The sequence below is a fragment of the Lepisosteus oculatus genome, chromosome 16 (genome assembly GCF_040954835.1).
Source record: "Lepisosteus oculatus isolate fLepOcu1 chromosome 16, fLepOcu1.hap2, whole genome shotgun sequence".
Taxonomy (NCBI): Eukaryota; Metazoa; Chordata; class Actinopteri; order Semionotiformes; family Lepisosteidae; genus Lepisosteus; species Lepisosteus oculatus.
In genome coordinates, this window is record NC_090711.1 from 645,411 (window position 1) to 672,722 (window position 27,312).

A 27,312-nucleotide genomic window follows, 5' to 3' on the forward strand; every position below is an offset into this window, starting at 1 on the left:
CCCTCCGCAGGAGACACTGCTCCTGGAGCCCTGCGCACTGACCTTGTTTCAGTGGTGGATACCTTTGCACCACTGTTACTGCTAGAGCCCACAGACATTCATGTCATTGCTAAAGCTCCTGCATTAATAGTGTTGATTATCCCTGTTTATGTAATTAAACCCTTTTTTGGCACTCCACTGGGCCCCTGTGTCACTGTTGTTCTCTGATGTCCTAAAAATAGTGATAATAAACAGCACCTTCAATGCTTCATTAATGATACTGAATGCCCAGGGTCTTCTTTATTAGTATGTGGTTAGAAATACAAAACCTGTGTGTCTTACAAGCTCCCCAGTGTATCCACTGGTTATACAAGACTCTGGTCTTACTAAATCACCGTCACAGCATGCCTGTGTAATAAAGGGCCTCAAGCAAGGGTCAATGCTAATTTATTTCAAAGAATACACATATCACTTCTGAACAAGTGAAGGTTTATTCCATACTGTAAAGAGAAGAAAAGAAACACAACCTTTCGGCTGTAGAGCCTTCTTTGGGTGTGTCCCAAAGAAGACCTAATAATAAACCTTTACTTGTTCCTTTGCAGCCTACACATGCTGATGCAGCTGCCTACTTGAGCTATCACATGTCCAGTCACTAAAAAGCATCCTTATTATTTATAGAGTCCATGTTACCAGATATTAAAAAATCAGGGATTTTAAATACTCCAGGTTTTTTTAAAATTGGGGAAAGAATATTATTTTTGAAAAATGTATAGACCCCAATCAGCCCAGCCTGCATGCCCGTAGATGGTGGTAGGAGACACACGCGGACATGCAGACTCCATTGTTGACCGTTTCTAAAACCACCCACCAGAGGGAGACAATGAGCCATGTGGCGCCACAAATCCTATAGCAGGAGAAGAACATTAGAACCGTTTCTAATGCAAGAAGACCATTCAGCTTGTTTATCTAATTTGTTATTTCTCAGCAGCTAACTGGTGTAGTTATCCTATTCCATGTTTTTTCATGAAGGAATATCAGCTACAACAACAGCATGCCTGGATAGCTCGTTCCAGACCACCACAAGCGTTCGTGTAAGGAAGTGACTCCGGTTCTCGGGTTTAAATGCGCTTTCACATAATGCCCACTTGCGTCCTCTGGTTCGTGTTTCACTGTTCATCCCGGAGGACCCCACAGCGATTCACGGGTGGGGCGGGACCCGGGGAAGTGCGGTTCTCACCCGGGCAAAAACTCCGCAGGTCAGGAGATGGGGGAGGAGCTGTTTCTCCGGGTGATTTAAGCGTGAAAAGTGGGGCTGGTTCGCACTGATACAGGGTGGAATTCAGGCAGGACATCGGCTTTAATGGTGGTCATGAATATTGGTTTAAAAGCATTCATATTAAAAATCCTACAATTTAATAATTTCAAAACTGATAGAGACTTCATTATATCCAAGTTCAATACGTTATAATTATACAAATTCAGTATTTCTTAATATTTAAATATAAATAAAACCACTTTAGCGTGCATTACATATGGTCTCATTTTCCAGAACCACGACTTCAACGCTCAACGCTGCAGGTCAACGTTGCATGAGCGAACACTGCCCTCTGTGGTTTCTGCTCTGTATTGCATGCAAAAATGACGAGTCATTAAGAGAGAAAATTATTTTTTATATAATTTAAATTTAATCTGAAATCACTTAAAAAGAGAATAAATGTTTTGAACAAGGAACAAGAGAAAACAAAATATAGCGCGTTCACAGGTAGAATGAATGTATTAACAATTAAATTTTAAATAGCACGTACAAGCAGGATAACGTCTGTTTTAGCTATATTTCATTTATTACGGGTAAGTTTGGCAATTTCCTCGGAAAAATATTGCGAGTCACACGGGAAGCGTTTTTGAAAGAAACTGAATATGCCACATTTGCCGGGCGGAACTAAAATGAACACAGGAAGTGTTTCCATCTCGGAGTTTCAACGCAGTGGGACACAGTCGCGATGGACTGCAAAACAGATGCCTGGCAGTTTCGCTTTTGTGTTTCGGTTCAGCGTTGTGTCGGTGCATACGTTCGTTGAAGATGGCAGGTTTGGAGCTCTTGTATAATTCTGTCGTCAGCAGCATCGCCTGTCCCCAGGATGCCCTGGTTTGTTTTGTGCACTGGGAGATAGTGAAAAACGGGTACAAATGCCTGGGCGTCGGAGACCAGGTATGTATGGAGGTACCTGTTCACTTTTACCTGGCTGAATTAGCAATGCGCATTCAGGGATGGAGCACAGTGCAGGCTGTACGCGTCTAGGGGTGTAACTGTTGTCAGCTGCTATTGTGGGGAGGGTATCAAAATGTGGTTAGAAAATGTTTAAAAGCGGTGGTATTTGATGTGCTCTCCAGATCACATCTTCTGCGGTAGACGCCATTCAAGAAAAACACAAGAGTGGAAAATATAATACTGGTAATAGCGCGGTGTTGTCTGGCAGACAGAACTGGCACTCTTCCGAAGTGCGTCATGCCCGTCTGATACCTGTCGTACTTGTGGGGTAGTGATGGGTGTGTGACCGTTGCAGCCGAGTAGCAGCGACCGGCAGTCGGAGCTCCTGCCGGCGGGGTGGAACAGCAGCAGCGAGCTGTACACACTGAGGTACCAGTCGGGCGACAGCGGCGAGCAGCTGCTGGTCAAGGCCGTGACCGTGGACACCACGCTCATCTTCAACGTCCTGGTACGTGCGGCTCGCTGCGTTACTGCAGCGTATCTTCACTCGCTGACTGACCACGGCTACTTCAACTTTGCTGATCCTTCTGTGTGTTTTTCTTCTTGAGGAGTAGTGAAGGCTTTTGTCTGTAACTCGTTACCGTACTCTTGCACTGAGTAATGTGTGCAGCTACAGGATTTCACGCAAGCAGGTATGAGCTGACCTGAGACTTGATTCCATAACGAATCTCAAGCTGACAGAAATGAGTGCTCTAGTTGTTTTTGCTGAAATGGGTTCTTATTTGTAGACCACTGGAAAACAGTTTTCTATCTTATTTAATTTGGGAAGTTCTAATTAATAAAATAATTAATCCCAGGGTTCCATTATATTGTGGAGACAAATGGAATAAAATCCAAGTGAAAGGAAATTGATTGAAAGGAAAGGATTGAGAAGCTTTGTTTCGGAGAGTATTATGGTTTTTTTTTTCTGTTCTGTCTTTGTTGTGTCAGGAGTCAGCTTCAGGACGTGTGTCTGATCTGACAGTGAGCCTTGGTGATTATGTGCATGCAGACAGTCTCCAGGTATTCGAGAGGTGGGTCAAACGTCTCTAGGCTGTCGTGTTGTGCTAAAAGGGCAGAGTCATGCAGGACTGAACTCTGTGTGTTAAGTGAGATTCTTTATTGCCTGTCAGACACTCTTATCTCTGCCATCTAATGACTCAGAGTTGGGCTATGAAAGGATTGGCAACTCGTTTTAAGAAATCAAAATCACTTCATTTCGCAGCAAGAATCAAGCAGAAGTTGTTTTTATCCCTGCACTCAAGACACATTAAATGACAAAATTGTAGCAAATCCAATATCAATAACAATTTTATTCAGGACTTTAAACATTAACTTTTTGGTATTTTTCCAGCATGGTATTTTTCATGGTTTTATTAATTTGTGCTACAAATAGAAATATGTTTTTCTATGATTGTGAATTGCCTGTTGCAAGAATGTTGATATTAACATGCAGCTGGTCTTTGGTGCATTTATCTATTTTGGAGAATTGCACAAAGTGTCCTGATAAATCTGGTCTCAGCAGCAAAGTGTGGTGAGTACAAAACAAGTTGCCAATCCAGGAAAGTGTTCATTGTTAAGATGGTGTGAGTGTTTCTAGTCCCTTTGTAGTACATTTGTAGAAATGTTTAGTCTTCTTCAGCAAGGAGCGTAGGAGCTGTGTCAGCAGGTGATGGGCTGATGTGGTGTTGGTTGTGATGTACTGCCTGTCTTGACAGCGTGTTCAAGAACACTGAAGAGCTGAGGAAGAAGGTGCAATCAGGGCTGTTTCCTTCAGCCTCCAAACAGAAGACTAAGCCCAGTGAGAAGGCAGAGAAGAAGGGCCTGAGGGAGAGTCCTCCATGCTTGTGGCCCGACAGAGACCCCCTCCGGATCCCCCAGAGAATTCCTCGTTCTGACCGGCAGCCCAGCTGGTAGGGCCACAGGATGGGAGCTACAACAATCGTTGCTCCGAAAGGCTGAGCTATTAAACTGTACAAAACTGCAAAAAAACATGCACTGTAAATGACGGTTCGATCTCCATTCCATAGTGCTGATGAGAAAACAGCAAACGGTATAGTATCCAATTTCCCTGCCTTAGTCACAAGCCTGTTTGCACTCGTGCTTTTACACATGGGAGTGACTGAGTCTTCCTGGGCTCGTCGAGCTCTGTGTAACACTGCTTGTGCAGGGCTGCAGGCCTGTTGAGCTGACGCATACTGCAGTGAGGCAGAGTGACTAGGAGCCTGTAATCACTCTGTGGTTTACAAGCTTCTCTGGCCAGAGCTGAGACAAACAAAATGGGCTTCTCTGACTATGGTTTGATTGATGAAGCCTTTACTGATAGCGGCTCTTAGACACTTTTTCCTGGAGTGAAGAAGCTATTTGGCTGAGACATACCCTCATCTCCGTTAAGGCTCTTTTGGAGCCTGAAATTCCACTGTTTGTAATCTTCCTGTATGGCACATGGAAGTCCAAAAAAAACAATTATCAGTTTTTATAGCCTGCTCTGATGATGTAGTGAATGTGAACTGAGTGTGTTGGGGCAATTCCCGGCTAGTAGTAATTTTCAGTACATTTTCAACTGGTGCAGTGTTTAGCATTGCTGCCTCAGTACTAGGGCTCTGGATTCAATTGTCTTGTTTGCATGCATTTCCTTTGGATGCTCCAGTTTACTCCTACAGTCCACAAACATGCTTGTAGGGTAATTGGCTTCTGGGGAAATTGGCCTTAGGGGTGAGTGTGTCTCTGTGTGTGCCCTGTAATAGACTGGAGTCATGTCCAGGGTGTACCCTGCCTTGCACTCGTTGCCTGCTGGGATAGAGTCCGGCTCCCCCGCAACCCTCAATTGGATTAAGCCGTTATGAGATGGATGGATGTAGCTTAAAGTGGATTGAGTTAAAATGATTTTAACAATTCAGGTTAGGAGATTTAAATTCTTTTCTATTTAATAAGCACTTAAACATAAGTGTTTCTTTAAGCCTGATTTGTTTTACGGTTAAGAACACTTGTGAGCCTTACACTGTTGCTGCATGAATCTTATTAAAATTGCACAGAGCAAATCACTCTATGATTGCTGATTGGATGAACTAAAAATCAATATTCTCATGCAAATAATTTGTAAATTACATAGTATATGTAATGTTCTGAAAACCCCATGGTTGAACTAATTATAAACAGTTTTCCTGTTATCAGCAACTGGTAGCAAAAACAGCATGTGCATTGGAAATGATGTAATCTTAATGAAAAGCAGGCAATCTTGTTTGGCGGTTGAGGCTTTAATGGTACACAGCACACAACTGAAGAACATGGGTTGTTAAATATATTTTCCACACCACAGACATATAATTAATGGTATTATCAGTAAAGGTATATGAGCTTTTGCGGTTCAAGAGTTCTTCTAAAGAGTGGGCAGAGGTTCATGTGATGTGTGCTCTTTCCCGGCAATGTCTGCTACATTGATACTTCTTGCTCCTTTTTTCTCCTTATTGATCCAAAAATTGCAATTGGTCCATCTTGGTTCTTAATGTCTCAAGACTACAAGAGGTTGGACATACCCAGACTTTCACACAACATCGTTAAAAGGTTATGAATTTCTCACATAATTTGAGACCATTTTGGTGCTCACAGATTATTGCCCTGCGGATATTATCCAGCCTCTGCCTAAGTGTTACTAGGAAATCTGCTTCAACAGCATGGAGGGGTGAACATTTCTGTGGACATCTGCTGCCCTTTTACTTGTTTCCTCAGCTCTTTCTTTCGCTGTTTGCCCTGACGTAGCCATCGTGGTTGGCCTGATGTCAGGTATTATCTGGTCCAGTGCAATATAGCCCAAAGGATCTATCACCCCTGAGCACAGAGGGTACAAGTGTGACATTCAGATTTGTGTGCTCTGCAGGAAATGAATCCTTCAGTGTAAAAACAGAGAATGTCTTTCCCCCTCTACACACATACAGTGCGTCTCTGCTCCAATGTCCTGATGTATTTGCCTTGCTGACTGATGGGATTGAGACAAGGATTTCAATTTTAATTTCTACAGTGTAATCCAATAGGAAATCCTTCTGTTCCACTGGAGACTCATTTCTTAAGCTGCTCTGGTTCAGCAGAATTTGCCTGATTTTACTATCGCCCCCACCGGTGTGTCCCTGGACACCGAGACGCCAGGGCCAGACCAGGCCACTGATGGCCGTTCTTATTTCTGATGGGTTTTTTATAAAATGTAGCTGATCTGCTTGTGATTCATTGAGTTTCTGCAAGGAGGGAGAAGCTGAATTCGTTTGAGGACTGTGTCTGAGCGTCTCCTTGCAAAGCTTTGTCTGGTCTGCAATCTGCTCTGTTTTGTTGCGTCACACACAGAGTGCAGGAATACAGGGGGCTGATTTATTTATTTACTGACTCTTTCCTGGAAACAGGGCGGAAGGGAAGCATTAATTAATAAAATACTCTGTATTCTGAAAGGAGCAGCATCATTTATAATAAATACATTAGCTTTTGATCAACGTAGGTCTTCTAATTGCTTGACTTTAAGAAGAGAGCCTTATTAATTACCTGTTGGACATCGAGTGTGCAGAGGAACTTATAAAGAATTTATAAAGCTGTAAGTGCAGCACAAATGCTTGATAGTGGTGCGACTGGCTCACTTACAGCACCATATGAATGGTGTGAGCTGGCTTGTGTTAATTCTCCTTTTTGAAGTTTTGTTCTTATTTTTGTTTAGCCTTTAATTTGGTTTCATCTTTAATGTCAGACATTACATTCTAGTTTGTATAACCCTAATTTTTTTTTTACTTCTAAGAATTTAGACATGAAAATTAAATCCTATAGAGAAGATTTATTCAAGGAAAGTTCTTTTTGCCTCAGCTTTCCACAAAGTCTTTGTTTAAACCATATGTGTAGTAAAATCCGAAGATGTTATGCTTCAGTGATTCTCGGGTACACAGGGCTGTCCCTTGGCAAGCAGATTTTTTAGTATTTTAATAATTTTAAGAGATTATTTTACCTTTGTACTTGAGGATTGTGTGAGTCTGCTGTGTGCTGATGTCGATGTGTTTTGTCTGCAGTGGCTGGGCAGGGCCAACATCTTATTCAATATGTACTGCAGCTTGTACGAGCTGTGGGGAGACCCTGGCATCTAATTTTAAGGCAGGAGCTCAGGACTGAACCTGTGAATTCAGGGCAAAATCTCAAGACTCTTCAAGATTCAGACCAGCCCTGGGTCACACTAGAGGCATGTTATTTAAAGGGGCCTGCTGCGTGCAGTGTAATGGCAGATGTTGTCTGTAGATACTGCTGCACATCTGAGCTTTACTGTGAGATCAGCGAATCATTTGGGTTGCACTGTTGCGCAGAAGGCATCGGTGATCCCAGGATACTTCACCCTGAAGAATAATGAGCTTTTTTCAATTTAAGCTCATACCAAGATAACTTTGTGACCTTTGTACTTACAAAGCGTGTATATAAACTAGCTTTCAGTTTTTCTGTTTCCATGCTTTGTTATACCTTCAACAGGAGGAACTACCTAAAATTGAAACATAAGTAGGATTTGTCTTCTCAGGAGAAAGCGTAAATGAAGAAATAGGAATATTAAGCAGTTGTGGCACTTTGGTGATGAAGGTTCATGAAACAAATGTCAAATCTGATATGTGCAAGTCTATAATTGGATTAGGGTGTGAATTTGATACATTTTATAATCTTGCTTTGTGGAAGAATGTTCTTTAGTACCTTTTAAACACACAACAGAATTTGCACAGCACAGTGGCAGCTGTGGTGGGTAGCATTTCATGGCAATTTAGACTGCTGACTTGCATGGAGCTCTCCTCTTGCTAGGTAGATTGAGCCAAGAGGTGTTAGATTTTAATTGGTGTGATTTTCAGAGAAAGAATAGAGCCTGGAGTTAACCCCATTAAGACCCTGGTGCATTTTATAACCAGTTTTTTAATCTTAAAATCTGCATGTGTAACCCATGCATCTGTGCTTCTATTGAATTTGTAATGTAAGCAGGGCATGTTCTGTTTCTTCAAAACCAGGAACAGAAATGGTTTGGTTGTGAAGCAGTTTGATCCATTCCATGTTTCAAGAGCTGTAAGCTGTCTTGAAGGTTACCAGGTGTATGAAGTGTTTTGCAGACTCTGAAAGGTAGTATACCACTTTCGTGCTCCATTGCTTTGGAATAACGAAGATTGAAAGGAGCCTTCAAACGCAGCGCCTGAGGCAGTGTCCACCCTGGTCTGCGTGGCTGCTGTCCCCTGGACAGAGGGGCTGGGAGACTGCCCATCCCACAGTGTGGCTGTGACTTCCTGCAGAGAACTTGTGACTGAACAGGGCTCTCAGTGTGGAGGTTAATGCACGTGCCTGTTCTCCCAAGGGAGGGCTGGGCCTGTGCTGGGTTAAATCACCATTCTCACTCTGGCTTCCCGTCTCTCCAGGCAGGACCCCCTGGCCCCGTTCTCCGCAGGAAGAGCCGACCTGGACCCCCTGGGGTAAGTACTGCAATCCGGGTCTGGGGGAGGTGGCTGAGGGACGAGGCAGTCGGTTCTGCATGTGCAGAGAACCCAGTTAAAACAGCATTAGACCTCAGTAGGTCTATTACAGGGTCCTCACCTCCAATCGCTGTCCTCTGTATTTGAAGCTGGGTTCCTTCACTTAACTGAGCCCTTTGAGCCATTCACTGAGGTGGAGAGAAGGAAGTGATTTAAAGAGCTCCATAAATACTGGTAGATCACCCTCAATGACAGCACCTGCTGACCCATTGGATTAGTTCAAATGCCAGCAGGGATTCAGAAATATCCCCCCTTTTGTGTTTTTGCATAGGAACAAAGCTAATTTAAGTGTCAAGAAGAAAAAATAATCCTGACCCCCCCCATTTACTAATTGCTGTAAACTGCTGCCATCACTGTAGAGACTGACGCACGAGCTGTGGCAGACAGACAGCTGTGCTTATAAATGTGTTTACTGTGAGGCCAGATCTGCTCCCTCAAATGAGCAGTTTCACCGGAGGTAGACATTGAACACGGATGCCTTGTCCTGGTGGGGTAATACCAGTTTTTGTGTAAAAATAAATGCTTAACTCATTTGCATGATGCTCTTTAGTCCTTTAATCTTAAAATATTGAGTCTATTATATGTCAATATACTGTATATGGGAATTTTGATGTGGTCCTGCACTCTCCCAAGGAGCAGAGAATTTCTTCCAAAAACTAAAAAAAATCCTCTTGGACAGAGTGTGATACAAGATAATCATTCATTACCAGAAGATACACCGGGCTGTTCTGAAGGACAGAGAGATGCAAGCACAAATCCCTGCAGTTGATCTGACAATGCAGATTTCTCAGTCCTGCACTGAAATCTGCAGGCTGTGCCCTTCTTTTTTCCTCTTCTCCTGGCGTATTGCATAAGCTGTACAGCTGGTCCTCACACACTAAAATAAAGAGGGATTATATATGCAGCTGTGACCATGCATCTCTAATGTACATTAGAAGATAAAAAGTTTGTGCAGGCTTTGATGAAAACTCTATTGCCTGACAATCACCCAAACAAAAAATCCAATACTAATGTTTCCAGTTAATTTATTGATCTTTAATTCTCTTTTATAGCTCTCTGTTCCTGGACCTTGGGGCCGGTGTGCTGCAGGTGCTCAAGATCACTTTAAAGCAACAGAACCTGCAGGGCTGCAAGAAACTGTTAATCTGGTCCAGTTAAGACAGTAATGAGCTGGTTTAAGTCATTAGGAATTGCCTTGGCAGGAAGGACTGCAGACACACCAGCCTTTCAAGACCAGGACTGGACAGCCCTGATTTACCATTTATGCTTTTCAAAAATGCATTTGCTGCAGTCTTTGATGGAGCAGTTAGTAATCTGAGCCCCAGCTACTTGGCCTCCAATTGGAAGGAACAGCAGCCTGTTATCACAGTGACGTAACCAGCACATGTGTGACATTAAATTATTCAAGTAAAAAAAGCATCAAATATTGATTGGCAACTGGACAGGAACAGAATGGAATACTGTCTGAAGTTCTTTTAAAAATGGTTACCATGATTAGAGCAGTGTAAACCGGAAGATTTCAGATACGGTATCTGGAGATCACTCTGCCAAGGGATTGCTCTGATTCCTGGTTTCTGATTCCTGATTTCTCTGGCTCTGCAGGGTTATAGGAGACTTTTTGCTGATCCTGGCCCTATTGAACTGGGTTTATTTTGCAGCGGTGTAGTGTGTTGGCCACTTCATTTTTACAGTAATAATGGCCTTCAGTATCTGTTCTTCTATGTTTTTTGTTACACTTTCTAATATTAATAAGTTATAATTATTCTTAGTGGATGTTTAGCAGTGTTTTGTACCTTTTTCCACTGTTCAACTTTATAACAGATTGTAGTGGCTATATACTGCATTGCTGTGAAGCCTCAACTCAGATCACTGATTGCTGATGGGAACAGCTGATCCATGACAATTGACTGATTAGTTGTAGGTGTGATTGAGTTCCTCTTACAAACTTGAAAATACAGAGGACATCTGTCTGTCATCTGTGCTTTACTGTGCTTTGGGGTGTGCTTTACTGCAGACCAAGTTTAATAGTTCTGAAAGTTTTAAAAGTGGAGCTGCAGATGGTACGAATCTCACTCTGTGGTGTTGTGCGAAACTGCTGTCTCTCTGTGACACAGAAAGCACAGAACTCCTTTTCCAGTTGTCAGCCAGGGCTGGAGTGAGCAAGAGCATTGTAGGAACAGCTCCTAGATCCACCCCTCTGCTGATAATCACACTGAGGCAGTCCTCTGAAATACCAGCGCAGGCTCTGGCTGTGTCATTAATGCAGACATGTCATATGGCTGTTTAAACAGGCTATTGCCCTTATCTGCTGAGGGTATCTCTTGCACTTCATTTAGGTTAGAAAAAATAAGAAGTAACAAATAGAAAAGCTCAGATATGTTTGCATTGCCAGACTGTCTTTGGTCTCCTCCTAGCACCTGCCTTTACGGCACAACAGACACAATTGTGTGAGCATTAGTTATGCAGTGATCCAGATTGCTCTGATTGTCCTTGCAGCACATTACACCTGGAGAGGAGCAGTTACACACAGCCCATTAACACCATCTGTATCTGACTCTGCCATTCACCCTACATTGTCTCAGGCATCACAGCCTACACCTGGAGCCCTGGAGCTGTAGATCTTTCATTGTGCAGTTTAATAGTGCATATGCAGAGAAAATTTAAAAAAGGAAGAACTGGTCTTGCCAAGATCTGAAACCCCATTAATGAGGTAGAGTTGTGTTTGTGAAGTGTCATGTTTGAGCTATCTAATGAGTCTTTTTTTATTGTGATTTTTTTTTTCTGAAGTCTTTTTTAATCCAAACTGGCTCTTGTTGCCAATTGTAGAGATTTTAGGATTTTAATGTATTACAACACTGAGAAACTGGACTATTAATTCAGAGAAGACTTTATGGATGCTAGGCATCATTCACAACAAACAGCATCACACACGCAGGTTTAAAGAATACAATAACAAAATTACTTCTGTGCAGAGGCTTTTAAAAACCATCATTACAGGTCATTGGTGGGTTGTGATGTCATCAGGTGCAGTGGCATCTCCATCAGGATCCTCATGGATCCTCTTGTGGATCACTCTGGCCCTGTCAGGGGATTTATGACAGGTGACCTCTAGCTGGGGTCCAGGTCCAGATGTGCCTTCCTCTTGGTGCTGCAGATGAAGAGGCATCACTGTTGGTATTTAGTGCAGGTGTCAGGATGGACCTAAATTGTGTTGGCCTGTTTAGGGGCTTTGCAAAGCCTGCATCTTGTTTATCAGATTTTCATCTCCGCAGTATTCTTGAGAATCTGGCTGAGCGGAGTTAAGCTGTGCCAGGATTTTATTTTTAGTTCAAGTCAATAGAAAGATTATTACAATAATTTTCCTGAACACGTAATTCCAAGAATGCTCATGGCTTTGCAGCTACACAGTTAGTCTCTGTGATTCAGCTTTGCTGTACTTTCGAACACGCAAGCAGCTGATTTTTAAGCACAGTGGAGACAATTTCATCCGCTTAAGAGCTCTTTGCATTGTCTCCTATCAAAACGCAATGAAAGACAAACTATAAGCACATCTTACCAGAATACTTTTATCTGTAAGTAATATGGTTTCTTAAAGACATTTGGAGTGCTAAACCACATAACGTATTGTTTTAAAATACAGTAACAAAATTTGCTTTTAAAATAAAATCCAAAAGCATAGTTCAGAAACAAATGAACAGCAGTGTGTCTTTAATGTTGAAATAAATTAAAGGGGCTGAGCTCTGCAAAATGGGAACACCCTGGCACAAATATCAGCCCTGCCAGTGCGAGCTCTGTAGCTGTGGGGTCAGGTGCTGATCCGCGGTGCTGGCGTGGCCTTGACTCTGTCTCACTTCTGCAGTGGTCGGCCTGGCGGGATGATCGTCGATCCTCTGCGTTCCGGATTTCCAAGATCCGGGTTTGACCCATCTGCTGGGATTCCGGGCCGGCTGCCCCCAGGGGCTGTCCCGCCAGGGGCCCGCTTCGACCCCTTCGGACCAGTAGGAGCGAACCGGCCAGGGTAGGTACCAGCTCACCCCGTCACCAAGCAGGGAGAGCAGGGTCCTGCTCCCCAGGAATCAGAGTCTCCTGTGCAGCTCATCCCTAGGCAGTACTCGCATGGTAGCTGTGCACCTTTAACATGCACTTCAGAGTGGACAGTTATATTTCCTGATCTGCATGCAAGAGCAAGACATGCCGAGTGCTTTGGCAGTCTAAAACACAGGAAGTATATTTTTAAAGTCGACATTATTTCATCATTTTTTTAATCTCTATGCACATGTAGAGTGTTTATTGGTACATAAGGCCTAGTAGGCGAAGTTCCACATTTAAGGAACTTTAGATTCTAGTTAATTTGTCGTTTTTTTTGTCGCTTCCTTGCTCTTCTCTGTTTTTTCTGCGCATCTCCAGTCCGGATCCTGACCACATGCCGCCGCCCGGGTACGATGACATGTTCATGTAGCGCTGGCCCTGCCCCCCGCTCACCTTGTCTCGTGATGTGCCTCGCTCTCCACCCGCAGGAGGGCTTATAGGTGTGTCGTAATGCATCTATACACAGTTTATAAGGGGTGTTACAAAAGAGTCATGATATTCTTAGTTGTGGTAGAAGCAAGAAAGTTTTAAGATGCTGACGTTACTATAACTAACAGTGTGCACCTTACTTTTTTGTCATGGCTTTAACATCAAAGCATTCGGATTAGAGCTGTTAACATCTGCATTGTAACTGTTTTTTAATCCCTGTCGTAACTTGTTTGTAGATGTTTGTCATGGAATTCTTCAGCCAAAATGTAACCTTGCCTCTGTGAAAAACAGACTATAGGAATGCACTATAATCAGCAAGATTGGTGTTTGTTCTTATAAGAGTATTTTTTTTACTTCATTCAAAAATATTTTACAGTGACATTGTAATTTATGTCATGGAGTTAAGATTCCAACTGAACAATTTCCATACACTAGAGCAATTCACGTGCATATAAAGACTTATTTGGTTAACAAGATGAGTTATTATTTATCTCATTGTTGATTGTTTAAGCAGAAGTGTTACAGTTCCAGCACACAAAAAACGTTTTTCTGTTTTCAGCTAAAGATTTTGCTAGTTTTGATTGTATAGCTTCATTGAAATGATTCAATAAATCTTATTTGGGCTAAATGTCTACCTCTTTTGTCATCCTTTTAAAGGAATATAGAAATAATGGGAAATAATTGTGAAATCAGAGCTTGGACCCACGGACCAGTCATGAACCAGCACCTGGTGTTGGGTTTCTGCAGGACAGAAGGAAGGGGACGCTGTTTGATTGAATTCAGGCCAGGCTGTTTGGAGTGTGGAGTCAGATTACCCAGATTACCCACAAGTATTGATAGGATTGGTGTTCTCAGGCCTCTGCACAATCCCAGGCTGGGGTTCCCTTTGTTGTTTCTAAGTACATCATCTCTGCAGGGGCAAGAACTGGACCAGGTTTTATTCCAAGTTCCATGCACATTTGTTTCCATCCTCATAATTTATTTCCATTTCCTGGTAGTTCTTCTCTGCCTGCCAGCCTTGTTGAAATGACCTTCTCTTCTAACAATCGCACTTGGCTCCGGCTCTGCAGGAGGAATTGTGACATTTGTTTCTTTTGTTTTTTTCTCTGTTGCTGTTTTTTCCATGTTTGGTTTCTGTTCAGAACCTGGCTTTAGTTAGAAGTAAATACCAAAAATGAAAGGGATTGAGAGCTTGCTTGTGTGCGGAATGATCAGGGGTTTGTTTTGTCTTGACATGATATAATATTGTCTTTGAAGTGTGGGTCACATGAACTGCTCTAACCGCAGGCAGTGGGGAATGCGATGCTCCGTTCTTTGGTGTCGTGACGTCCTGAAGCATATTCTGCATATTGCACCCTTTTCTTTGGGAACCCATAGGATTAGGCAAGAAATGGCCCAAAACCCCGCAATTACAAATTAAAATTATGCAAATAAACCTCTGAGCAAATTTTAATTGGAAGTGTGCAGAGACATTTCTCCTAATAAACTATTCCAACCACATCTTTCATTTGTACGAGGCGGACTAAAGGGCTTTTGGCTAAATCCCGTACGTGCACTGCGTGTTCTTTTCGGTGAAGAAAATGGATTTTGAATCGCTACTGTAACCAGTCCTTCAGACTGAAATGTTTTCACGTCCTTCACAGGTCTAGCAAAACCTCCCTGCTGCTCATCTGTCGAGCCCTGCCCAATCTGTGCGATACCGCAGGTTGTCTGCGCTGTGTGACTGCCTGTCTATCATGTGCTCATTGACATGCGGCTGTAATGCATGCGCTGCACAGAAGCACACTGCGTGCTGTCAAGGCAAGATGGGGCACTCGCAGCCGAACGCCCGCAGCCTGGCAACAGCCACAGTGCACTCGGGGCTTCACAGGCCAGACGAGAGAGAGAGGAGCCCAGGGAAGAGAGGAGAGGGCTCTGCTAGAGAGATCGGTGGCTGCTGTTGACAGGCGAAGGAAGAAGGAGGTTGCTGTTGGATTTAATTGCGAAGTCTGTCCCACAGTTGAAGTGCTGGAAGGTTGAGCTAGGTTTAAATTCTGTGCAAAGTGTGTTTAAAATCTATGACTATTAATCCATCACTTGCTACTCACAAGGCTTGGGTGAAGGGTGCAGCTGTCCCATTATTTTCCCAGCAGCGTCCAACCCCTGTACTGTCAGATCTGGGAAGTTCAGCAAGAGTGGGTCTGGTCAGCACTGGGGCGAGACGCCTCTAAAGATAGGACAGGTTGCTGCTTTGTTATCCGTAAGCCAGAAGATGGTGCTCTGAACCAGAATTTCTAATCCCCAGCCTCCAGTATGGTGACCTTGGCCACACTGCTGTAGGGGGGTGCCGTCCTTCTGATATGATGTCACCCTGGTTGCAGTGTGGTTAGGGCTCTCCACCCATAACTGCATGGTTGTAGGTGAGAATCCCAGGTGGCACTGCTGACCCAGGTTGCTTCACTTAAATGCCCAGGTGTATAAATGAGTACAAGTATTAAATATGTTCAAATATTCTAATTAGATGGCTATCGAAAATCTCTTGGCTCTTCCTAAGAGAATGGATGTTAGTCCTAGTGTCCTTGATTTGTCCAATTGAGTGTGGGATTTCTTACTCCTCCTGCCCGCTGTTCTGCGTGCCTGCCAGGAGGGGGCAGCACTTGAGTAGTGGGTGAAGTGGGTCTGGTATATATACAGTATCTATAGCACTTTGGCATCCTAAGGGTTGAAATTGTATGCAAATACAAGCAATTTTATTATTTCTAGTACTATTAATTTTTGCTTTTTTGTTACATGTGACATTTTCTCATTGTAATCTCATTGTAATGTAACCAGATGATTTCGGAAAATATTTTTTCTTTGTTAAGGCTCATAGGATATATAAATTATTCTTGTTGTTTAAACAGAAGAATCTAATATGCTGTTCTATGCAGTGCAGATGACAGAATATTGAAACCTTGTGGTATGGCTTCTTATTATAGATATGTCGTTAATTTTTTTTTTAAGTGTTGGGAATACAGGTATTTAATGAAAATGTTGAAATTTTGCAGAATAAAAAATCAACTCTGTCTGGCAGTACGTAAGGATAATTTGTAAAAGTGAACAGTAGTATTTTGCTTGGGTTCGTTTATTTCCGAATTGCCCTGCGGCACAGCTGGAAGAACGGAAAAATTTCACACCAAGGAGATCGGGTTCATTCAGCCACCATCACTGGAGATAATCCACTTCTACTGTGTTTCAATGGTCTGCTCCACTTCCAGGAGGTCCGAGAGAGTAAGCTCATTTAACAGCTGGTGGCCTCAAGCTTGTCTTTTTTGTATGCAAATGTGTCTTAATTCGTCGAGGATGTTTGTTTTTCTCAAAGTGCGGAAGAGCAGCTCAGGTGAGGCTGGTGTGAAGCCCTCCCTGAGTTATGTTCCTGATATAATTCAGCCGTCTTTCATCACAGCGCACATCCTGCACAGAAAGTGCCTGTAATTGTACTGTGTTATAAATGGCCTCTGTGAGGCTGGAAGAGAGAGACGTGCAGATTCAGCCTGCAGATGTGAAGTTTTAGACTCCGCCTTATTAAAATCACATCACATGGAGATCAAGAGAAGCACAAAGAAACGGCAGAGTCCGGCAACAGTGCTGGTTTCAGTCTCTCTTACCAGGAGAGCCTAATCACGTCAGACTGAGAGCAGTCCTGCTCATACAGTAGTGGCCGTGGTTGTAGTGTGCAGTTCAGACACGGAGTCACCGTGTCACTGGCTGCCAGTCGTGTTGTTGACAAAGCTCTGTGCCCCTGCTGCCCCTGGTGACGGTCTGTTGCTGTTCACCCTGAAATTATTCCGCTCTTGTTTCCAGACTGTTTCACCCCCCTTGTTTTCAGCAGTATTTACATCGCTTTGCTGTCTGTAGCTGTGGGTCTTGTCATCTGCTTCTGTCTGTGATTGTATGAAACCCTGTCTGCTTGGCAGGTTTGGGACTGATGAAAACAGGAATTCCTTTGCAGTATTTAAAGACGTGCTGTACCTAAAAAAGCCTGCAATCATAACAGAAAGCACTGGTATCGGCTTAATTCCTTCTTATGTGAAGAAGCAGTCTTGGTCTCTGGGCCCCATTCTTTAAGGACTGGTATTTCATCAGCGATTCCAAGACAGAGAGAGTGGCCTGAGCCAGGGAAGCAGTGCTCCCCTCCGGGAATCGGGAGATTAGTTCTATTGGCAAGGGAGCGTTCATTCAGTTTCCACAAGGTCCCCACTGCTCAGTGAACCTCCTAACAGTGGAGGTCCAGGTATTCATGCAGCCCTGAGCTAGAAAAAATCCCTTCATGCTTCTCAGTTAATGCTCCATTATCCACAGCTCCCAGATCTGCAGTAATAGGATCAGTTAGTTTAACTTGTCATACGTGTTAAAGCTAGCGTCTCTGGCCTTATTATGCAACGGGATTTGCTGTGCATTTTCTCACAGAGCCGGGAGGCTGCGCAGAATTTCCGCAGGTTGATGGCTGTTGACTCCTGTTGCTGGTTTGCAGAGGGCAACTGTCACTGTCTGCGAGGTCACAGTGTGGAACATTGATTTTTAACTGACAACAAGCACTGCTTAATATGGTGGTTAATTTGCACCTGCGAAGTTAACAATGATGCCTTCTTATTGTTTCATGCTGTTGGTTTTAAACTAAAGTTACCTTTCTAGATGTCCTGTGTGGGGAAAACTAATGGTTTTTGTTTTTGTGTGTCCAAGGTGCTGAGGTGTCATAGCCATCAAATTGCTTTCCCAAAAAAATCAGTTCACCAAACCCTTTTATGAGCGAGCAGCAGTGAGAAATGAGATTATAATAATAGCGTCCCAAGAAGCATTCTGAATGTCAGTGACTGCTGAAGGAACAAGGCTGGGGACAGCAGCCTCTGAAGAAGGGAGAGATCATTGAGCTGAATATAATTAATGTGCATTTAAAGAAAGAAGAGGAAGATAATTCAATGAGCTAAATTAAGCCTCTTATGGTGAGAAAATGCAATTCAACCAAGAAAAATTAAGAGGCTGGTAATCAGTTTAGTCTTGGTTAACAGAAAACGAACTGCCTACTGATATACTTTCAGAAAGACAAAAGGGGCTTTTCTTTCTGAAGAAAAAATACACGATTTCAGCAATTACTGAGCTCTGCTGTCCTCACGGTTCCGCTCACAGTAAGACGGCCTCTGTTCCTGCTGACCGTGCCAGACACAAAGATTCAGAGCTGTAGTGTCTCATTTACAGTGGCCTTGGCTGAAGATTCAGTCATTAATTCCACTTTGGCCACTATACTCCAGTGAGCTTCCAGCTGACTGCTGCAGCACGCAAAGAGGCAGTCAGGTTTAACCCATCAAAAGCAAAAAAAAATGTTTTATTTGTCACATTTAAATAATCAAAAAGTTTTTCAAAATTTTGTATGCGTACAAATAAGCATATATCACATTACTGCTATACTGCAAATTCAACAGATTCACAACATTTTACAGAAATTCACATGCATCAACATTTTTGTCTCCAAAACGTTAACTCTTGTGCATGGTCACTTAAGACACCGTGGAAATAGCTGCTTACTGTTCTGCTTCAGATGAGATCATGGAAAGCGTGAGTCTCTGCTGAACAAGGTCAGCGACTTAGGCACTGCAGTGAAGAGCTGTGCTATTCCCAGTCATTACCTTCAGAGACTGCAATACAGACACTTGCACGCTGTAGCACACAGAGCTCCCTGTTCAAAACGTTAAATCCTCTACTACAGGGCTCATCAGCTTGGGACCCCTTTCACTCCCTTGCACTGTTTTCCTACAACCATCTCCTGAATGATTTACTAGACAATTAGAGGGGCTGAATGCAAGTTCTGGAGTGGATTGGGAGTGGCCTGGTCTGAACAGCTCTTCTGTGCCAGCGACGACTTCCCACTGCAATGAATATCAGTCTGAAAGCTGCATCGTATTTTGTTAAATAAAAATGAACACAATGTATTATTTTAAAATAGTTTCCCGAAGCTGTGATTTTTATGGTAAATGATTCTGCAACCTACTACAGGAAATTTTGCTTAAAATGTAAAGAGCAGATGATTCTTTCTCAGGTGCTTGTCTTTGCTGTACAAGAGCTGTGGTGATATTATATGACGGGTAATTACTAGATTTCCCTCTCATGCATTTTAAATGGTAACTGCAGAAGAATGTTGAATTTCTGTATTATTTCAAGTCTCGTTCCTAATCTGGTCACAAAGGATATAGGGTAAGACTGTAAACTGTCTAGTTTAAGGGTGACCAGTCCAGGTCTGGGAAGGCTCGTGTAACTGCAAGGATATATCCCAGCTGAGCTCACAATTGTCTTAACTGGAACATTTTAACAATGTTCCCCCAGCCTTCAGGTGCTGGTGATTTAACCTACAGCCCCACAGGCCATACAGAGCCAGGCTGGGCACCCTAGTGTGTCTCTCAGCACAGACAAGACTGTGTAGTTATCAAAGATTTAGATGTCACTTTCCAATCCTGCCAGTCCTGCTCCTGCTAAATTATTCCTTTGGCGGTGAGGAGAGTCCATTTTACCTGTATTAACTGAGACCTGTTCACACATGTGCATCTGTGTCGATCAGACACTTCAGCAAAAACTTGAAAGGACCTTTCCTGACACTTCAGCTGTAACTAACAATTTACCATCTATACCTTGCAGAGTAGTTTTCCATTCTGGAACTGAGCTGTTGGCAGAGTGGGGCTGAATCACGCTCAGCTTACTCTTTCAGAGAACTGACGGAGGAGTCCCCTTTTGTCTCGCAAGGTGGTAGCTTTCACAATCACACATTTCACAGAGACACACAGCAGGCTGAGGACTGGATCACATCCTGATCAATAAGCTATCTCCCGACATTAATCAATCACAATCAAGTTACTCCAAATGCATGCGTTAAGCAGGGAAAATAGGAATTATGTTTTTAGACTTCTTGGAACCCTTTTCCTGCATGGAAATAAGAAAATGCAACCCAATGGATGCAACCAAAAAATGGCTGAGCTAATTTAATATAGTTCCACAACATGACATCTTGTAAGCATTACATTAAAGCCTTTGTCATTCACTACACTTCACTGGACCACTATTATTTCAATAACCACACTGAGAGAAATTATATTAATGGCCACTGCCAAGACCCTAAATCCACCCAAATTAATTTGTACCTCATGAAAATCTTGCTTTAGACCCACATTCACCCTTGTCATCAAGTATCTGAAGCCAGTTAAAGATCCATGTAAACACTGATACTCACTCGGCGGACATTTGCTTCTCACCTTATAGTTTTGATCGTGTTATTCTTCGACATTGTCCAACGTGGTGCCATTGCAGATGTCAGAACCAGAACCCTGTGCTTTGGACGGAGAAAGTGTTTTGTCACTTTCTACTGGCGTCTAATTTTTAGATGCCGTTTGGAACAGGACTGTTACTGTTCTACAATCTGTAAATGTGTTTTGTGTAAAGCTGTAATATTTCTGGATGCCTGGAAAACTTTCTTTAGAAAAAGCATTTCCCAATACATATAAACTATAAAACTGTTCTTTTCTGCAGCTCTTCATTGTTTTTATTATGTAGGTTGTTCTCTCAAGGCATTTCATGGGGCTGAAATAGGAATGTTTCTCAGGCCTTTTTAACCACTTCACTTGATCTGTAAGCTTCAAATTACACAGAACTCAGGGCAACACTGTGTATTCTAACAAACCAGCACCTCTGTTTGCGGGTACCAGTCTGTTAATGAGATATTCCTTCACAATCCCATCCTGCCTATATCTTCCACTCACCTGCAGCTGCGTCAGTTGAAAGGGCTACATTCTGACCTCTGTCTGGTTATCTCTTTGAAAATGTTTCTCATCTTGGTTGAGATCATGAGGTGACAGTGTACTGTTTTAATTTAATATTATTTAGTGTGCCTTCATGAAACAATTGTTTTTTAAAAATCGTGGTTGAGCTTTACATGAATGTCTCTGAGGTTCTCTGGAGTAGTGTCAGAGTGTGGATAAAAGTCATTTAAAACTATCTCTCAGGGATAAAAGCCTGGAGTTGGAATTCTAATAAATGGATTGAAGATATGTGCTCATACAGGCACTGTATTAAACTCAGGTGTGCTGTAGTATGGATGCCAAGTTTTCTATTTTTGTCTTTGGGCTAGAACAGCAGCCTAATCCTGTTAAAAAAACAGTCCCTGCCGCACAGCAGAGTAAAACTCTGAACCTCATCTTTCTGTTCTTTAGTGAGTCTGCAGAAGGTCTGTGCAAAGGTCACTCATTTTTCCACTCCATTGGAAGAACTCTTGCAGTACAAAACGAGAATCGATGATTTCGATCAACTACAGTATTTCTAAGGAGCTTCTCATGACGTTCCACTTGTAACCCCGAGCTGAGCTGACAGGCTGCCATGTGTGGAGTCAGCGTCCCCACTACACACAAATACAGGGTCTGGGCATGTTGTCTTAAGGCATATTAGTATCTCAATTTAATTTATAAAACACATCTAATGTATATAATCCCACTATTCAGATCTATCAAACACCATGCTCACTATTTCTCTTAAAGCAACTTAGATTAATCTATCAGTAGCAAACTCAACTGCACTATGACATTGTCTTTTATGGTGCTCGCTGTGCTTCGTTAAAGTCTTCATTAACTGAAAATTGATATCATTTCATAATTCCACATTTAAAATGAAATAATTTATGTATACTTCAAAATATTGCAGAATGGTCTAAAGTTGTGCTGCTGTTTATCCTCTGTGCTACGACGAACCGTTTTAAGAATGTAGGCTGAGCTCCAGCTTCCTCGCTTCGCGGTGCCACTTCTGCGCGGTTCAAACCTGGAAACTACCCTCGCCTGGCCGCCGGCCCTGCCGCCAGAGCCCTTCGCTCACTGTCCGGCCAGGCACCGCGGGTTCCCCCTGCCGGCTCGCCCGGGCCTCCTGAGAGACTGCACACCCGGGCAGCAGCTTAGCCGGCTGCCTCCTCGCTCGCCCCGGCAGGACCCGGCTCCGCCTCCACCAGCCACTCCCTGCCCTCGCCGTCCAGCTGCCTCATCCGCAGGTTGATCGATCCGTAGGCCTTCCTGGGCCGCCGGGAGAGGGCGAAGGCCCGCCGGCGGTACAGGTCCCCCTTGTAGATGGACACCATGAGCAGCACGGACAGCAGCATGCCCCCCAGCGTCAGCAGCCCCAGCCCCGCGATGATGCACTTGTCCAGGTGCGAGCCCAGCCGGGCGTAGTACATCTCCAGCCGCTCCATCTCCCGCGCCGTCACCGCGTCCGGGTTCACCTTGGACTCGCGGGGGATGGTGTAGGCTATGATCACCAGGACAATCCCGCTTATCAGGAACACCAGGGCGAAAATAAATCCGTAGTCGACCGAGTGCGCGCTGGGCTCCGCGTCCCGCTCCTCCTCGGAGCGAGGGGAGAGCTCCTCCCTGTGGCCTGCCGGGGGCTGCGAGGGTGCCCCCCCGATACTGGAGGACCCGTAGCCTGCCGGGCTGCCGGATGAGGTGCCGGGAAAGCCCGTCTCCTGCTCCTCGCCCTGAAACGAGGCGTTCTCGATGCCCGCCCCGGGAGCCGGCCGCGGCGCTGGCCGGGCGGAGAGCCGCACGCTCGCATCGCCCAGGTCTTCCAGCTCCACGGCGTTCAGAGCCTCCATCGCCAACCGGGATCACTCATCCCGCACTCGCATCCTCCCGCGAACGGAACCCTGAAAAGACGGATACGAGTGTTGTTACAAACTGCCACCTTTCTCTCGTACTGTCCGCTGTCGGGAATGTAGTGGAAACTACAAGCGGAGACACCGCGTATAATGTCACAGTGAATAATTACTTAATACTGAAACGACAGGCAACGCGCTTTTTACACTCCTGTTACTATAATTGTTGTTGTTGTTGTTGTTGTTGTTGTTGTTGTTGTTGACGATGATGATGTTGTGATCGATGTTAAATCAGTGAATTAACTCGATGAGGAAAAAAAAAACCGTTATGAAATGAGATTAAATTCCCCCGATTCGCAGACTCGAATAATATTGTCTGTGTAGGCATCGACTGTCTCTCACACTGGCGGATCGATTCTGCTAAATATTTCATTTTAAACAGAATGCCGGGTGCACACGGATTTACGGACGTGTGCGGTTGTACTGCTGTGATGAATGAGAGGTGTGGAGGTATAAATACTTCACGCACGGTAACTGGTGGCACTTTTCTGGCTGGGTCCCCTGCCCTGCCCGGTGTGAAATCCAGGGCTGTAAAGTGAGCTGTGATCCGCTGCCTTCCGATGTTGTGTATTATAAAATAATAATAATAATAATAATAATAATAATAATAATAATAATAATAATAATAATAATAATGTAACGCTTACGGCCGACAAGCACTGTGTAAGAGCCGGCGTACCAGAGCGGGTGACGTCACCGCCCTTCCCTGTGATAGCAGGACCACAGCTACTGGGCTGTGGAGAGATCTCTCTTTGGCTCACGGGGCTAGGTCGCTGCAGAGAGACGCGGAAGTCCCGGGTTCGAGCCTCCAGTAGGGATGGGGCCGACCAGATGCGGCAAGGGCGCCCGCCTGAGCCCCCGTTGCGTTACATTGGTGTCAGAAGCGGGGCGGGATAGCCCTTCGCCGGGGACGGCGATTTAAGCGGGGGAGAGTGTAACGCTTACGGCCGACAGGCGCTGTGTAAGAGCCGGCGTACCAGAGCGGGTGACGTCACCGCCCTTCCCTGTGATAGCAGGACCACAGCTACTGGGCTGTAGAGAGATCTCTCTTTGGCTCACGGGGCTAGGTCGCTGCAGAGAGACGCGGAAGTCCCGGGTTCGAGCCCCGGACGGTGCAGGGGCAGACCTAATGCGGCAAGGGCGCCCGCCCGAGCCCCCGTTGCGTTACATTGGTGTCAGAAGCGGGGCGGGATAGCCCTTCGCCGGGGACGGCGATTTAAGCGGGGGAGAGTGTAACGCTTACGGCCGACAAGCACTGTGTAAGAGCCGGCGTACCAGAGCGGGTGACGTCACCGCCCTTCCCTGTGATAGCAGGACCACAGCTACTGGGCTGTGGAGAGATCTCTCTTTGGCTCACGGGGCTAGGTCGCTGCAGAGAGACGCGGAAGTCCCGGGTTCGAGCCTCCAGTAGGGATGGGGCCGACCAGATGCGGCAAGGGCGCCCGCCTGAGCCCCCGTTGCGTTACATTGGTGTCAGAAGCGGGGCGGGATAGCCCTTCGCCGGGGACGGCGATTTAAGCGGGGGAGAGTGTAACGCTTACGGCCGACAGGCGCTGTGTAAGAGCCGGCGTACCAGAGCGGGTGACGTCACCGCCCTTCCCTGTGATAGCAGGACCACAGCTACTGGGCTGTAGAGAGATCTCTCTTTGGCTCACGGGGCTAGGTCGCTGCAGAGAGACGCGGAAGTCCCGGGTTCGAGCCCCGGACGGTGCAGGGGCCGACCTAATGCGGCAAGGGCGCCCGCCCGAGCCCCCGTTGCGTTACAATAATAATAACACAGCATCACAGCGTATCAATTATCAATTGCTGTTTTAGCTACACTGCACGTCAGCAAGATACAAGTTCCCAAGTCAGGCTCATATTTAGGCGCTGAACATGCTTATTGATAAAGCGGCACAGGACAGTGTTTCTCTTGGGGTCAATATTTATTACCGTTAATGCGCGTATTGCTTCATTCTGAACCCTTAGAGTGGCGTCTGTCCGGCTGGTGTGGAAATCTGTGTGCGGATTTCGCCAAACACCGTGACAGCTTTTCTCTCCTCCTCAAGTATCACTTCGTTGAGTTTTAATACAGGGCAGCTGATGGTCATCTCTGTTGACATGGCCGTTTTAGCGGAAAGTGTTGCGCTCCTGCGGCTCACAGACAGGCGCCCCCCCAGCCCCGAGCAGGGAAGAGCGATCCGGCCGGGTGATCCGTCCGGAATCAACATCCGTCCCTGGGAGCGCAGAACGGCAGATGACCTTGATACACATTTGGAGAAGCCTTCAGGCGAGATCGGATTCGATATTTTTAAAGCAGGATTGTCTGCATCCGAACACAAGGCTAGAGAATACAGAAGGCAGTTAATTCGCTTAAAAGAAGAGTTAAAAATAATGATGTAGAAAAAGCAATACGTACCTGAAAATGTGTGCTGTGGTGTGTAAGGCGGTGATTATGTCGCGGAAGGATGCAGGGTGCTGAGGGAGGCAGCGTGCAGACAGATGCAGGAGCAGAGCTGAAGGACTGGCCATGCGCGGAGGACGAGAGCAGGGACCTGGCGTTTCGACTGAGACTCGGGTCCAGGAGCGGCCAGGCGGCCGGAGCAGACTCCGGCGAGCCGCCCTGCTCGATAAATGCGCGGTTCGGGAAAACCGCTGTCGTTAGCAGAACTGTTGTATTTCCACGTGTCCTATTTTACTAACCTAAACATCTTGAGAATTGGCATGTCTCCTTGTAAGGTCGTGCGCGGATGATCGGGCTAGCTTACAGCTCCGAGTGCAGCATCACGGCAGTGTCACGGACCCCACTGAAGCCCCTCGGTCACGGGGCGAGGAATCGCTTTATAAATCATCCCAGCGCCGCCTGTCCTTCCACACTCTCGAAGGAGTGAAACTAAGGGAGAGAGCAGCTAACAGCAGCCTGTGGTCTGTGCAAGAAAGGCAGCCGGTATCTCCAAAAGGAGCCAAATAAATCTTTATGAATGTGAGAGTCTTGCTGTTGTGTCCGGACTGATGTATCCTTCAGCTTTTTTTTTCGCTGTATCAGACCCGATAGAGTAAGTCTGTATTTTCCATAGTGCTGTTTTTACTAATGTGCTGGGCTCTTGAAAAGCAGCCTCTAGTAAAGGTTGCAAGTGGGCAAAGCCGATGAGCAGCCCATCGGCACAAGCCCTTACTGACAGGCGAGGGCAGGACTGGTCACTCGCCTCGACGTGCTGTGATCTCATGTTTCTGCGAAGCAGCGAGGCGGGCGGGGGGGTTGCTGGCTACAGGGGCTCGACTGCAGAAAGAAGAGGGTCGGGTCCCTCGGTCTCAGTTCTAGCTCTGCGGGAGAAGGCCAAGGCGAAAGCGTGCTCTGTCGTCTGGAACAAGAGAGGAGGCTGTGCTGCTGTCTCATACACAGAATCAAAAGCTGAGGGTCGTTAGTAGCAGTAACCTATCACAAATCTGTGAACTGTCGCAGTATCCAGAGATTGTTTTATGCACTTGCCGTGTGCATCACAGTTGTGCACAACTGCTGCTACCGAGACAGACATTGTGTACTGTCTTATTGGTACCCGGCGGGGTCTGTGTTCATCACAATTCCCTCTAGAAACGACGGACGCGTCCCTGGAGCCTGGCGTTGCCAAGCAACAGTGCGAGGGAGCGGGATTATCCTGAGGCAAAACAGACTGAAAGCAGATGAAGCGGCTAAAAATCATAATTATGACTGTTTCCTTACATTGATATAACGATTCCCGACTTCAATAATCTTCCGGTATTAACACAATTACTGTGGTTTACAACCAGAAAGTTAACACTTATATCGATGTTTCTATGTGGACATAATTTAGAGCAGGCGGATATTTGAAGCGGGGGCGGCCTCAGAACAACAGGCAATGCTGACCTGCTGACAGTACGGGCTCTGTTGTCCAATGACAACTATTAAAATTGTCTCTTCAGACGCAAAGATCGATCTAATTTGCACCACAGCCGTTTGACACTTATTCATGTGGTTGAACAATATGCCATTAAAACGAAAACAAGTTTTTAACTCTAACCTGTAGTCTCTGCCACCTGGGCTAATTAAGCAATGAAGGCTCAGTCCAGTAAGTTACTGGAAGTCCTGTACTGACCTGGAAAGGAAGAGCCACTGGCATGAGCTTGTGCACGGAAAGAGGCTGTCTTGCAGTGAATATTTCATGTGCCCCAGTTGCTTGAGATGAATTTAGATTGAGCCGTTAGCTTACTCATTTTCCACCTCATTGTCCCGAAGGCAGACAATCAGCTTTCTGCTCCATCAGACACTGTGAGACTGCAAGGCAGACAGTACCTGGATGAATAATCCCCATAAAGAAATAGCAATACTGTAATAATCTCTCAAAAAAACTCTCAGACTC

General features: G+C 45.0%; 2 protein-coding genes across 4 annotated transcripts; one reads left to right on the forward strand and one right to left on the reverse strand.

Moving 5' to 3' along the window:
- Positions 1–1,950: 1,950 nt before the first annotated feature.
- psmf1 (proteasome inhibitor subunit 1) lies at positions 1,951–13,891 on the forward strand. Its single transcript, XM_006639668.3, has 7 exons — positions 1,951–2,188; positions 2,544–2,696; positions 3,179–3,261; positions 3,946–4,140; positions 8,632–8,685; positions 12,605–12,763; positions 13,153–13,891. Exons 1-7 carry the CDS (start codon positions 2,060–2,062, stop codon positions 13,202–13,204), a joined length of 825 nt encoding a protein of 274 aa, XP_006639731.1. The 5' UTR covers positions 1,951–2,059; the 3' UTR covers positions 13,205–13,891.
- Positions 13,892–18,583: 4,692 nt separating this feature from the next.
- Positions 18,584–26,602, reverse strand: tmem74b (transmembrane protein 74B). Of its 3 annotated transcripts, none has more exons than XM_069179519.1 (3): positions 25,353–26,602; positions 24,887–25,217; positions 18,584–22,945 (listed from the first exon to the last, which is right to left on the reverse strand). In XM_069179519.1, exon 3 carries the CDS (start codon positions 22,892–22,894, stop codon positions 22,202–22,204), a length of 693 nt encoding a protein of 230 aa, XP_069035620.1. In that variant the 5' UTR covers positions 22,895–22,945; positions 24,887–25,217; positions 25,353–26,602; the 3' UTR covers positions 18,584–22,201. The 3 variants fall into 3 exon arrangements, with proteins under 3 accessions (XP_069035620.1, XP_069035619.1, XP_015220491.2); XM_069179518.1 differs by having other exon boundaries at positions 24,887–25,277; XM_015365005.2 differs by lacking the exon at positions 24,887–25,217 and having other exon boundaries at positions 25,353–26,601.
- Positions 26,603–27,312: the final 710 nt, after the last annotated feature.

Coding starts and splice junctions, on each gene's coding strand:
- tmem74b (XM_069179519.1), bottom strand. CDS start 22,894: ATGGAGGCTCTGAACGCCGTGGAGCTGGAAGACCTGGGCGATGCGAGC.
- psmf1 (XM_006639668.3), top strand. CDS start 2,060: ATGGCAGGTTTGGAGCTCTTGTATAATTCTGTCGTCAGCAGCATCGCC. Junction 2,189..2,543: donor GCCTGGGCGTCGGAGACCAG/GTATGTATGGAG, acceptor TGACCGTTGCAG/CCGAGTAGCAGCGACCGGCA. Junction 2,697..3,178: donor CGCTCATCTTCAACGTCCTG/GTACGTGCGGCT, acceptor TTGTTGTGTCAG/GAGTCAGCTTCAGGACGTGT.